Genomic DNA, 13265 nt, shown 5'->3' on the forward strand with positions numbered 1-13265 from the left:
ATTTGGCAGGTGGAATTTTTAGGAACCACATGTGGGCCACTACCCCAGGACAAAGCAGTAACTATGAGCCAGACTGCCTTCTAAGCCCTTTTCAATAGATTTACACAACTCCACTTAGAGACAAAGCACAGGGAGGGTAGGTAGTTTCTCCAGGTTTCTAGGCAACCCACTCCAGTACTCTTGCCTGGAAAATCCCATGGACAGAGGAGCCTGGTAGGCGGCAGTCCATGGGGTCACTAAGAGTCAGGCACGACTGAGCGACTTCACTTTCACTTTTCACTTTCATGCGTTGGAGAAGGATATGCAACCCACTCCAGTGTTCTTGCCTGGAGAATCCCAGGGAAGGGGGAGCCTGGTGGGCTGCCGTCTGTGGGGTTGCACAGAGTCGGACATGACTGAAGCGACTTAGCAGCAGCAAACAATGACTCAGTTGGTAAAGAATCCACCTGAAATGCAGGAGACCCCGGTTCAATTCCTGGGTCGGGAAGATCTGCTGGAGAAGGGATAGGCTACCCACTCCGGTATTCTTGGGTTTCCCTGGTGGCTCAGCTGGTAAAGAATCCACCTTCAATGTGGGAGATCTGGGTTCAATTCCTGAGTTGGGAAGATCCCCTGGAGAAGGGAAAGGCTACCCACTCCAGTATTCTGGCCTGGAGAATTCCATGGACTGTATAGTCCATGGGGTCAGAAAGAGTCGCACATGACTGAGTGACTTTTTCACTTTCACTTTCAAACAACAGTCAGCATTGGGTACTGTGCTAAGATCAGTTGTCACAGAAGCATAAGAAGTAAGAGCTGAAATATCCCCCATCTCCAACTGAGAACACAGAGGCACAGGAGTAGCGTGACCCACCCTAAGTCACACAGCCGGTTACCTGGCCGAGCAGGAACTCAAGGCACCTGTGCGTCTCATCCCAGAGCCCCAGCAGGGCCCATCCTCCCCCAGTGTTCCTGGGCCTTGGTTACCACGTGATCAGTGCCTGGCACCCAGTGGATCCCCACTAGTTGCACGATCGAGTGAGGACAACAGAGATTTAGTAGCTGTTGAATCCCCCCTCTGTGCAGGGCCGTGATTACCTTCTCTGCACAGCCTAATTAGTTCGGACACCACCCAGTGAGTTAGGGCCTGCTGTAAACCCATTTTAATGATAGAGAAACTAAGGCCCCCGGAGGTTAAACTGCTCGAGATGCTTCAGCATCTCCGTGACACAGCCAACACTGAAGCCCAGGCCATGAGCACTAGGGCTGAAGTTTTTAGCTTTGACTGTGGACCCTCATCATACATAGCACTCCTGCCTGTTCTTGCCTGTCTTCATGTTAGAAGCCCCTCCTCACTGGAAACTTAATGACTGCGGTGACACAGAACATCATTAAGCATTGTTGTAAACTGTGTGACCATGGTCCTGTGGATGGAAGAGTCTTCCTATACATCCCTTCCTCTAATCATTAGACACTTGAAGGTAGAAATTTTAATTCTAACCAGCCAGCCCTCAGTTTTTGAGGAAAACAGCTAACAAATTTAAGTTTATACAAGTGACATATGAGCCCAGTATGAAGTTCATACCAAGCAGATGAAAATGACATAATAAAATGGTTTCCATAAACCTTTGAGTGATGCCTGCAAAAACCTGGCCACACTTCCTTTCTTCTATGTCTGGCTGTATTTGCTATTATCACAGGAGATCATGCCAGGCAATCATGATCAGGCTTCCCAGGTGGCGCTAGTGGTAAAGAACCCACCTGCCAATGCAGGAGACATAAGAGACACAGGTTCCATCCCTGGGTTGGGAAGATCCCCTGGAGAAGGGCTTGGCAACCCACTCTAGTATGCTTGCGTGGAGAATCCCATGGACAGAGGAGCCTGGCGGGCCACAGTCCATGGAGTTGCAAAGAGTCAGACATGACTGAAGTGACTTAGCACTCACGTATGCACAGGAGATGCCAGTGTGGATGGTTAAATGAAGTAAAATTGATGTGTAGGAAGAAGTATGAATACTTCTTGAACTAAGCATGCATCTTCCAATTCAAGGTGAAAGCCACCAGCATCTTAATGGAAGGTGTTCAGATGCACAGACCCTCTCTGTGCCCCTTGATTTCATGCCCATCCCATGGTGATGATAGTAGGGCTTGCCTCATGATTCTGTGAGTTGGTGTATACATAGTGCTTAGACCAAGTCTTCATCTGGCACACAAGGGTGCTGATTCACAACTTAAGTGTCAGAAGCTCCAATATTCAGCCTCACATCTTCTGGTCACTCATTAGGTATGAAGGTGAGCAGTGCCGCACAGAGAGCTGATAGGGGCTTTCTCAGGCTCTTCAACCTGCAAGTACTCAGGGAAGACCCCTGTTGACAACCCTCCTGGCATAGGGTGAGGGAGCCGAGCACCCAGCGGTCCCCTCCGTATGTCCAAGACTCAAGTGCACGCGTCCGTAGGCCAAGCCGTCATGTGCTTCCACTGCAGCCAACTCCTGACCCGGGCAGCAGAGCCCACCCACAGCAACCCTTCTGGCTTTCACTGTGAGTTAGAGAAGGGCCCTCCTTCCTCTGGGTGGACATGATATGTTGCCCACCTGCCCTCACCTCACCTGGCCCAGGCACAGCGCTCACAGCTGAGTCCACACCACTACTGGCCAGGGAGGGGAGAGAATTGTCTGCGGAACAGAAAGAAGCAATTTTGCATTTCTTGTGAGGTCTACAGATGTGTCATTTGTCTCTTTCCTCTCCACTGGGGATCAGGGATTCTTTTTTTTACTTCCAATGGCCCCACTTTGTCACCTGCAAGTTAAGAACCCAGAGACTTCAGAAGAGCTTAGCTGGAACTGCCTTGATTCTTCATAGACACTCTAAGGCCTCTCTGGACCTCATATATATTTTTTTTCCACCAAAAACTAGAAGGTATGCCATGAAATGCCAACAAGCGTGCATGAGGAGAACGTGATGGTCTACAGACATATAAACAGGTCACTTGGGTGATAAATATTTGTGAGGCTGCTGCATGCCAGCCACTGTGCTAACCTCTGGGCATCCTATAGTGAACAGACCACACACTCTTTTGCCCTTGTGGAACTTAGGGGCCCCACGAGAAAATATAGGCACTCAACAGAAAAGCAAATAACTACGTAATTACACATCTCCAGAAAGCTGTGAAGGGTGACATCCCATTTGACTCAGTGACATCTCTTTGTGGGAATGTCCTCCAGCATCAGTAATTTGCATGTGGAAATGGTGAGGCAGCTGGTTGGACCAGAAGGGTTGGCCAGGGCTTTGCAGATAAGTAAGAAGGAGTAAGAGAAGGGCAAGGATGGTTGAAGACATTTGCAAGGACATCCTCCAGGAGTGAACAGTGATGAACCCTGGCATATAAAGGACCATATTTAAGTGACTTATAACCTGAAACCAATCCCTTTCCAGAGAAACTGAATATGTACCTGGAAAAGACACTTGAGTTTCAGAGAACTTACAGGACCTAGAAAGTAGACAGATTCAGCTGTAGAAACACCTTGTTTCCAAGTACTTAAAACAGGGCTTTCCTGTTATGTATTGAGCTGATGCTGTAAATTACTACCTTTCAGATGAGGTTAAAGTTGCATGTTCATTTTAAGACGCAGAATGGTTCAGATACACTAATTTAATGGACACCAGTGGGATTTAGGGGTGATGATATCAAAACTTCCAAAAGAAGATAAGGAAGATTTTGTTGATGAAGGTAGGATACTGACCTGAGAAGAAAGCATCTTGTAATATTTTACTACTCATCATTTTCAATAGAGTACATATATGATTTTTAATAGAGTACATGTATGATTTTTAGCCTCTTTCTTTCAGACATGTCATCTTTTTATCAGTCAAGGGCTGGTAGCCAGGTATTTTTTACATTTAGCGGGTAAAGTAAAGGATTTTGAAACATGATAGGCTTAAGTTTGACAGAAGATTCTTCTGATAGGAAAATTACCCAGGCTATACATTCATCCATATAGGGAGATCAGAATATGATAAGGAGAGGAGCTTCCAGCTGAAGACATACCAAACTTATGGAAATAACGTCAGGACAGGTAATTTAGAAATTACCATGGACAAACCTCATTGAGGTCCTTATTGCAGACCAAATGCACTCGCATGGATTTAAGTTCTTACTGCATCAGAGCCGAGGTCTCTTTGAGTGTAGTGTTCTTATCCGTGCACATCTCTGAAGTGAGTACTTTCTTCACACACATCTCTAAAATCAGTGCTTTTCACAGAAACATTAATTTGAACACCATTTGTTCATTAAGACCCATCTTCCCTCTTAGCCACATAATACCCCCATTTTAGATAAGTTGGCCTTCCCTTTATCGAGCCCCAGAGCAGACTATAAATTTGAAATAAATTAAGACAGACAGGAGTTTCCTGAATGAGAAAAGGTTTTTTTTTTTTTTTTAATCCAGCCTAAATCAGGGCATGAAACATTTTACTTTTTGTTATGTATTTTATTATCGTCTATTGCTTCCAGTGGGATCTAAGTTTTAATTAGTTGAAAACATAGGTGTGATATTTTGCAGAATGCAATCACTGCCCCTGTATTTAATTAAATGAACCCTATAAAAGTTGGGTTTTAGCCTAGGGCATAATTTATAATAGGCCGAATTTGAAACTGCATAAGCACTTTATACTGGGGCCATTTGCACATGTAATAGAAATCGAGGTGATTGCTATCTGCCGAACCACAGAAACCAAATGTCTTCCCATAAATAGAAACTTATTTTCTAATTTAGAAGGGGTATGCCATGTCTTCTCTGAATATAGCTTAAAATATCCTGAACCGCTTACAGTTTTGTTGTAGGGAACTTTGAAGCTTTCTGGCTCCTCTCTTTTGTTGTGCTATTTATAATTCTGTCAGTTTATTTTTGGTTGGGCTGGGTCTTCGTTGCTGCACGGGCTTTTCTCTTGTTGCAGGGCACAGGCTCTGGGACACAAGGGCTTCAGTAGAGCACAGGGCCAGTAGCTGTGGCACACGGGCTTTATCACTCTACAGCATGTAGGATCTTCCCGGATCAGGGGTCGAACCCGTGTCTTCTTCACTGGCAGGCACTGAGCCACCAGGGACACCCCAGCTCCTCTTTGGAAAGGTGATTTCTGAAAGTGTATGACAGCAGTTTTCACCAATGGAATGTCTAGGTAGACAGCGCAAACCAAGACTCTTTGTAACTCACTAGCTTAGTGTTCCAGTGTAGACTCGCCTCCTCGGCCAGATCAAGCCCCTCCCTAGATGCCAGGAGGAAATTCTACCCACAGTGCATTTCTTCTGATCGTTTCATCAGTGGCTTTCCCGTGCCATCTTTCCCCAAGAAATTCTTCCAAGCGGTGTCCCTGCAGCCAAGAGGGGAGCAAGTCTCGCTAAATAACCTCAGTAAATGCTTGATGAATGCATGAAAGATGGACAGAGGGATTATCAGTGAGATTTACCCCCAAATGGAAGAGCACCCCAGCTTTGCTTTAGTTCTCAGGGCCGTGGAATACGTACCCATGGGCACCTCAAAGAGCCACAGTCACGCTACCCAGGCTTCAGTGCGACCAGGAAGGAATCGCTGCATGCCTGCAGCATCTCATCCCTGGAGATCTCCTGCTCGGGGCCCTCTATAAGTTCCCTCAGTGTCCTGTCAGATTTGCAACAGCGCTGTTTTGCCCTGAGACAAACGGACTCGATTTTCACCCTAATTGCACCTCCATCCCAGGGGACCATCCTCAGCCTTAGGTGAATAACTTAAGCATTTAATGTATAATAAAGTTTGCCATCAGCATTTCTCTTTCGAAAACATTCCATTTACTTGGTTTTAGAGCCGCATAAACTGTTTTAAAAAGCAATCTGCTCAATTGGGCGAGTTAATGATATTTAATTTGACTGGGCCAAACGTCACGGGATGAGCATCGCGCCTGTAATTGCAGCCATCATCGTCGCCGTTTGGCGTAATGTACGTGTAATGCTAATCCCGGGAATAAAGGTTGTCGTTCTCGGTCGGCTGACAGCGTGCACCGGAGTTATCACCTCGCCGAGTCTCTCACTGATATGATTCCAAGATGACAGGGTAATAAGTGTTATGTGCACAAGGTAATTCAAAACAAATTTGGCTGCAAAAATAGATTGTCTAGGAGAGTAAAGTCCCACCTCGTCTCATCCTCTTTTAGAAGAATGTACCAATGCTTGCAATAGCTTGTCAGGAAGTTTGTATGGCAGGGGTCAAATCCCGTGGAATTTATCTGTTGCACCCCCACACACAGAGAATTCCAACCTGCAGACTGAAAACATTAATATGTATGTCAGTGGCTCATGAACATTTGGGCTAGGGAACTTCACTGAAAAATAAAGAAGCCCCTCAGTATACTAATGTGTCTCTTAAGGCTACCTAAGCAGGCTGCATTTTGCTTCTCTAGTTTGCAGACTGTCGTCTCCTGGGAAAATGTGGCTTTTTTGGGGTAGGATCCCTCTTAGCCCTGGTATCTAGGTAAATTCTTCTTATGTGCATGCTAGGCTGTAAAGTAGGTGATCTCATTAAACTTTAGAATAACCCTAAGAGGCATGACACTATAAGTACATTTATTTTGCATTAATGAAACTGAGACTCAGAATAAACGGTCCAAAGCGACAGTCTCTAACCCTGGTCCGATCCCATAGTTTGGGACCTGGGGCACTCCGGCCCCGAGCTGTAAGACAGGAGCGGGCCCCCTGGCTTGTGGAGGGGCGTATTTGAGCTGTACTTGATCAGTATACGCCTGAGGACTGCTGAAGGTGTTCCACCAGGTACGGCGCTCTTTCTGTGGAACCCAGTCTTGAGCAGGGGTGACAATCTGGTGGGCGATGAGAGGACATTTCAGTCACCCTCAGGTTCCTGGCTTCCCAGAGGGTTTGCCGCTGTTCTTTCTCTGCATCTTAGACCATAGCGATGTTGTGGGTGTTGTTGCATCTGTGCCTTGTAATAATATCCTAAGTTGGAGAGATGCAGAAAAGCCTTTTTGTGTTTGTAAGTGTGCATGCACCCAGACACAGGGCAGCTCTTTGTCCCCGAGAATCTTCTTAGCATAGACTGATGCAGGAGAGCCCTTCCTTTCAGTTTCTAGGTACCATTTAAACATCTGCTCAGTAGTTCTTTGCTATTTTTTAGTCGCTAAGTCATATGCAACTCTTTGTGACCCCGCCAGGCTTCTCTGTCCATGAGATTTCCCAGGCAAGAATACTAGAGTAGGTTGCCATTTCCTTTTCCAGGGGATCATCCACACTCAAAGATCAAACCTACATCTCCTGCTTTGGTGGCAGATTCTTTACCACTGAGCAACTAGGGAAGTCCTCAGTAGTTCCAGCGTTGGTTCCTAACACCTATGCAAGGAAAGCAGTAGATGCCATCACTATCCTATAAAAATAAGCTTACTAAGATATAGATAGTCCTCATCAGAAGAGCATTTTCACTCACTGTCTTATACAGATCAGAGAAATGTCAACGGAAACAAATAAGACGTCCCTGTGTAACTTTACAAAACATCTGTGCGATAGCTGCACAAATCAGTGTGTTCTGGGCTGCAGGGAGTTAAGATCCAAGTTAAAATGGCCTAAAGCATGAGGATTGTGTTCTCAAATGTGACAAGAACTTTAGGATTAAGAGGTTCTAAGCTTAGTCCGTTCATTTGCTCAATGACAATCGTCAAGAGATGCCAGTTCTCCATTTTTCTGCTCTGCATCCCTCAGTATGTTAACCTGGCCTCAGAGACCCAGCTCCATCACTAAGCAAAAGGAACCAGACCTCCACACAAGCTAGAGCCAATTAAACCCACACCTCAGGCCTCCCCAAGGGGGAATGTTGTCTGATCTAGTGGAAAGGAAACACAATCCAAGCTCTTGTTGCAGACAGGAAGCAGAAGGAACAAGGAGAGACACTTTTTATCAGGCAGCTAACCTTTCTGCTGAGGTATTTGCAAGACATTATAATGTGGGTAAAAAGTAAAGACTCCCAGGATGGATTTTTTTGAGACACAATTTGAAGACTCCTTAGAAGAAAATCCCATGTTCGTTCCCTTTTGGCAAAAGTCCTTGTATTATAAAGAGTTTTGACATAACTTGCAGAGCCCATTCCAGTCGTGCTGTCTTGAGTTTACTGTGAGTAAAACTACCTTTAGTATCAGCCATCGCCAGCATGGAGAGCTGGCAATGGCCAAACCAGTATCTCCTAAGGGTGCTGTGATGTGGCGTTAATAGAATCCAGGGACAAATTTTGCTGTGACATCATAAATTCATTATCTGACTCAGCTGTCAGGCATTAATGGAAGACATGGCTCAGATAGTTCGGCCTCAGCACTCCGCCTTGACTTTCATCCCCCCTACCTCATCCCTGGGCCCTCAGAGTTCTCAGCTCTGAGCAGAGAAGGTGTCACTGTGCTCAACCGGTTTGGAAAGCTAGAAAGAATTCCTTCATGTCCTTTCATTCTGTCCTCAGTGGAAGGAGAGTGATGACAGTTGTGGTGTTAAATCCTGGCTCCCAGTCTTTCAGGATGAGGGATTGTAAGACTTTGATGGTTCAGCCATTGACTTATTTACTGGTGCACTCGAGGCATTTCACAGCTCCGAGTTCCTGCTCTGCCTAACTCCCTTATGATGATAGTAAATTACTTAAGTGGATTGACTCCAGATCATTAATAATCTCCACTGGCGTGATTCATTTGAGCTTCATTACAAGGAAAGAATCTGACATCTATTCCTCAACCTAACAGTTGTTTACCAGGCATTTCAGCCTCAGAGTTCTCGTCCCCGTAGGGCCGGAGTGAAAGGGCTGAGAACAAAATAGAAAAACTGCTGCGCCATCAGTATTCATGTGCTGCTTGGGTACAGAGAAACTGAAGTGCTCTACCTCAGAGGATGGACCTAATAGTCTGTATGCTTTGAAGTAAATGCTGCTGAGGGCGGAAATGTAGAAGCCAGGCAGGACAAGTAAGGTTCAGAGTCGGTTTGGGCATTTATAAACAAAAGACGTGAATTTGTCAGTGCTGCTGTCCAGAGAAGATCTGAGACTCTGGGGAACTCCTGCTAACATGCATTCTACACAATATGATTATTACACCATCATTTTATATCTGATTTAAAAAAGTAGACCAACTTCTTGGGGAATGCTGCTAAGTCACTTCAGTCATGTCCGACTCTGTGCGACCCCGTAGATGGTAGCCCACCAGGCTCCCCCGTCCTTGGGATTCTCCAGGCAAGAACACTGGAGTGGGTTGCCATTTCCTTCTCCAATGCATGAAAGTAAAAAGTGAAAGTGAAGTTGCTCAGTCGTGTCCGACTCTTAGCAACCCCATGGACTGCAGCCCACCAGGCTCCACCATCCATGGGATTTTCCAGGCAAGAGTACTGGAGTGGGGGAATAATACCAAAATATTCCAGAGTCTGATAACTGCCATGCAAGTGCAATTCTTAGACATCACCAAAGTACTGGAACACAGCGTCACACTCCTTGCCTGTGGGGGATGAGACAGGGAAGGTAAATGAAATAGGTGAGCTTCCGTGTTGCTGGGAATGACTTCATTTTCTAGATGTAAGGTTTTGGCTTCTCTTTCCTCTCGTGTAAGCTCTTGTACAGAGAACCATGTTTGGTTAGTTTGGATTCTACCATTGGAAAGAATCCTGCTCGCAGCATCCGAAGTTGTGACCCATTAGTAACAAGCAAGGTCATCGCGTGTGGCTTATTTGTGGCTATAAGGGGAGGGGGATGAACATGCTTTGGTCCCGCTACCTTCCCAAGGCTGTGATGAGAAAAGTGTTAAGAGGCATCTTCATTTCAGCCACGCAGTAGACAGTGGGCGCTCAGGAAAGATTGCCATAGCAAAGGACTGTACATAGTCGGGAACAGCAGAGCAGTAAAGCTAGATGCTGTTTCCGGAACATCCCCAAAGTGGCAGGTCATTTGCGCTCCTTCCTGATCCCTGCCGTATCCACCTATGGCCTGATTATCACTGACTTAATATTCTCAATTGACTTTTTAAGGAAAAGCAAAGGCATTCCTTTAAGAAGGAAATGCCACATCCCTTCCGTGAAAGGAAAGCCAATCTGCCCTGACGTGCACTGGGAAAATACACACCATTCAAAGAGAAAAATTAATTAACATCCAGTTATTAATAGCTCGTATGGCACGATAAAGGCTGGAGCCCGAGGCTGCTCCTTTCTCTCACAGGCAAGACTAGGAGGGGGGTGAAACTGTATAAAGACATTCCAGTAGGAAGCCAAGCCTTCCCCACCATGAGGTTTATTGTTTCACGTCTGATCCACACACCTCCACACTCACCCGCTTCCCACCAGGCATTCCTGGGGAACCTGACACTAAGCAGTGAAGTTTTTGGACACCCCCGAGTTTTCCTTTTAGCTGCTTGTACATGAAAACCATCCTCCCAGCTTCTGCTTAATTCAGTTCAGTCCAGTTGCTCAGTCGTGTCCAACTCTTTGCGACCCCATGGACTGCAGCACACCGGTTTTCCCTGTCCATCACCAACTCCTGGAGCTTGCTCAAATTCATGTCCATCTAGGCGGTGATGCCATCCAGCCATCTCGTCCTCTGTTATCCCCTTCTCCTCCTGCCCTCAATCTTTCCCAGCATCAGGGTCTTTTCCAATGAGTCAGCTCTTCATATCAGGTGGCCAAAGTATTGGAGTTTCAGCTTCAGCATCAGTCCTTCCAATGAATATTCAGAACTGATTCCCTTTAGGATTGACTAGTTGGATCCCCTTGCAGTCCGAGGGACTCTCAAGAGTCTTGTCTAGCACCACAGTTCAAAAGCATCAATTCTTCAGTGTTCAGCTTTCCTTGTTGTCCAGCTCACACATCCATACATGACTACTAGAGGGAAAAAAAAAAAAAAGATAATGCTGTTAAATTCAAACAGAATTGTTAATCTTTAACAAAATCTGCTTAATTATAATCCTCTAAGCACTCTCATATTTTTCAACAGGTCAATGGCAAAGACTTATCCAGAGCAACTCATGACCAGGCTGTGGAAGCCTTCAAGACAGCCAAGGAACCCATCGTGGTCCAGGTGTTGAGGAGAACACCACGGACCAAAATGTTCACTCCTCCGTCAGAGTCACAGATGGTGGACATGGGAACACAGACAGACATCACCTTTGAGCACATCATGGCCCTGAGCAAGATGTCCTCGCCCACCCCGCCTGTGCTGGATCCCTATCTCTTGCCAGAGGAGTAAGTAATAACATGTCCTTTTCTAACTTTTATTTTTTTGGCTGTGCTCCATCTTCACTGCCACACGCAGCCTTTCTTTAGTTGTGGCGAGCAGAGGTTACTCTCTAGATGTGGCCCGTGGGCTTCTCAGTGCAGTGGCCTCTCTCGTTGCAGAGCACAGGCTCTAGAGTGCGCGATCTGTAGTTGTGGCGCACGAGCGTAGTTGCCCCACGGCATGTGGGATCCTCCCGGACCAGGGATCCAGCGGGTGTCCCCACCATCACAAAGTGGATGATCACCCAGTAGACCACGGGGAAGCCCGTGACCATGCATCTTGAGTGTGTTAGGGGTGGCACAGAAGTACAGGGAAGTCAGTGTCTTCCTTTCTGTGTGAGGAGAAAAATGAACACATCTTAACCGTTTTCTTCCAAGTTGCCCGTGTTTCACTTTATTGTTTATAGAGGCGATAAATTGAATCCTGCTCAAAACCGCCCCGACATATTAATTACTTTATTATAACCCTGGAGCGGAGTTATTCAAATTATAGCCGAAGAACAAAATTACTTACAAATGTCATAAAAGTTGTTTCAGAATAAAATTTAATCACCGCAAATGGCAGAGGAAAGGTTTGGTAGTTATCACTACAGGGAATGCTGATGGTTCTTTTAAGGAGACAGCAGAGTAAGTTGTGAGTGTAAAGGGAGCCCTAGAGGTGGTGCCTTCTGCTTTCTTGGGTCTCATTTCAAACCTGGATCCATGGAATAAATCCACACATGGCTCATATAAGTACTGCACTTACCGATTAAATAACAGCTGTGATCCAACACATCGCAGTAATTGCTTTACACACCTCTCCTCCTCCTGCACTTACTGCCAGAGACATCGGGTAGTTCAGAGCCTTTGACGTGGCCAGACCTGATGCTCAAACTGATCTCTCGCTGCGAAACGTGCAGTCTGTTTGCCTGGGCCTTGTTTTTCCTCTGTTAAAATGGGGTCATAATAGTACCCATCTCACAGAATTGTTGAAAGATTAAATGAAGTCACGTGGAAAATTCTCAGCATGGCATATGGTAAGCACTGGATGAATGATGCAGTGATCATTGCTGATTTAATCAGTGGTGTAAAATAGGTAAGGGGAAAAAATGAGCAGGAAATTTGCTCAGGTGTCCGTGTGGCTTAAAAGATGTCCATTTTAAGCTGGTTTGTCGTATGTGATTTGGTCTGTCCGTGCGCAGGGTGTCCACTTTCCCCTTAGCCTCTCTGGATGATACTACAGTCTTGCTCCTGCTCCAGGTCGTTGCCTCGATGCCTTACTTCAAAGGGCACGTCCACCTCTTCTAGGGGCAGCCTCTGAGTGGTACCTGTCGGGTTTCTGTTAGCAACTCGGTTGCAACAAGCATGCATTTCCTGGGTTCCATCACATGCCAGACAGAGGCTGGCCTTTCATCCCGTGGTTCTGATGGTTAGCTGTCGTCAGAACCCAGGGCTGACTCCCCAGGTGTGGCAAAGGGAACTGGGCTGCAGCAGACAGCGTGTGGAGGAGGAGGGGGTACCTGTCTGACACGGGGCACAGGGCAGTGTGCCAGCACCCTGCTCTCACCTGCTTCTCACGCCTGTCCCTTCCGTGCCACAGGGAACCGCAGACTCAGCAGTTCTGCCCCCCACAAGCTGGCAGCCAGACCGAGAGGCAAGCCAGTCGCACCTCATCTCGCAGACCTCACCCGAAATGCTCCAGAGCATCCCAGTTACTAGGGAACAACCAGACCATTCTCTGATTGCAATCAGTCAGATCAGTTATTTGACGTTTTAGACTCCAACTGCCTTTCATATTGATGAGGCTTGTAAGGCTGCTTCTGACTCTCAGTGTTGAACATCACTGTTACAGGCTTTTTAGAAGCCAAACCCTTAATTTGCTCTTAAAGTCTAGTTAACATGACATGACTCACCCCAGCCCCCCAGGGGCTATTTGAGAAATGTCAGGAGAGTGCAGAGGTCAGCCCTGCCCCAGTCCAGGCTGCAAGGTCAGAGGAGAGCAGGATTGTGCATCAGGGGCTGAACAGGGGGCGGGGTGGAGAGTG

The 13265-nt window shown here is 46.5% G+C and overlaps 1 protein-coding gene across 1 annotated transcript in view; it reads left to right on the top strand.

Moving 5' to 3' along the window:
* Positions 1-13265, top strand: part of PDZRN3 (PDZ domain containing ring finger 3) — a 269294-nt gene that overhangs the window by 235514 nt on the left and 20515 nt on the right. The window contains exon 4 of the mRNA XM_002696956.7: positions 10961-11208. Coding sequence (XP_002697002.2) covers positions 10961-11208 — 248 coding nt within the window. The remainder of the gene's footprint in view (positions 1-10960; positions 11209-13265) is intronic.

This window comes from Bos taurus, chromosome 22 (assembly GCF_002263795.3).
Source record: "Bos taurus isolate L1 Dominette 01449 registration number 42190680 breed Hereford chromosome 22, ARS-UCD2.0, whole genome shotgun sequence".
NCBI lineage: Eukaryota > Metazoa > Chordata > Mammalia > Artiodactyla > Bovidae > Bos > Bos taurus.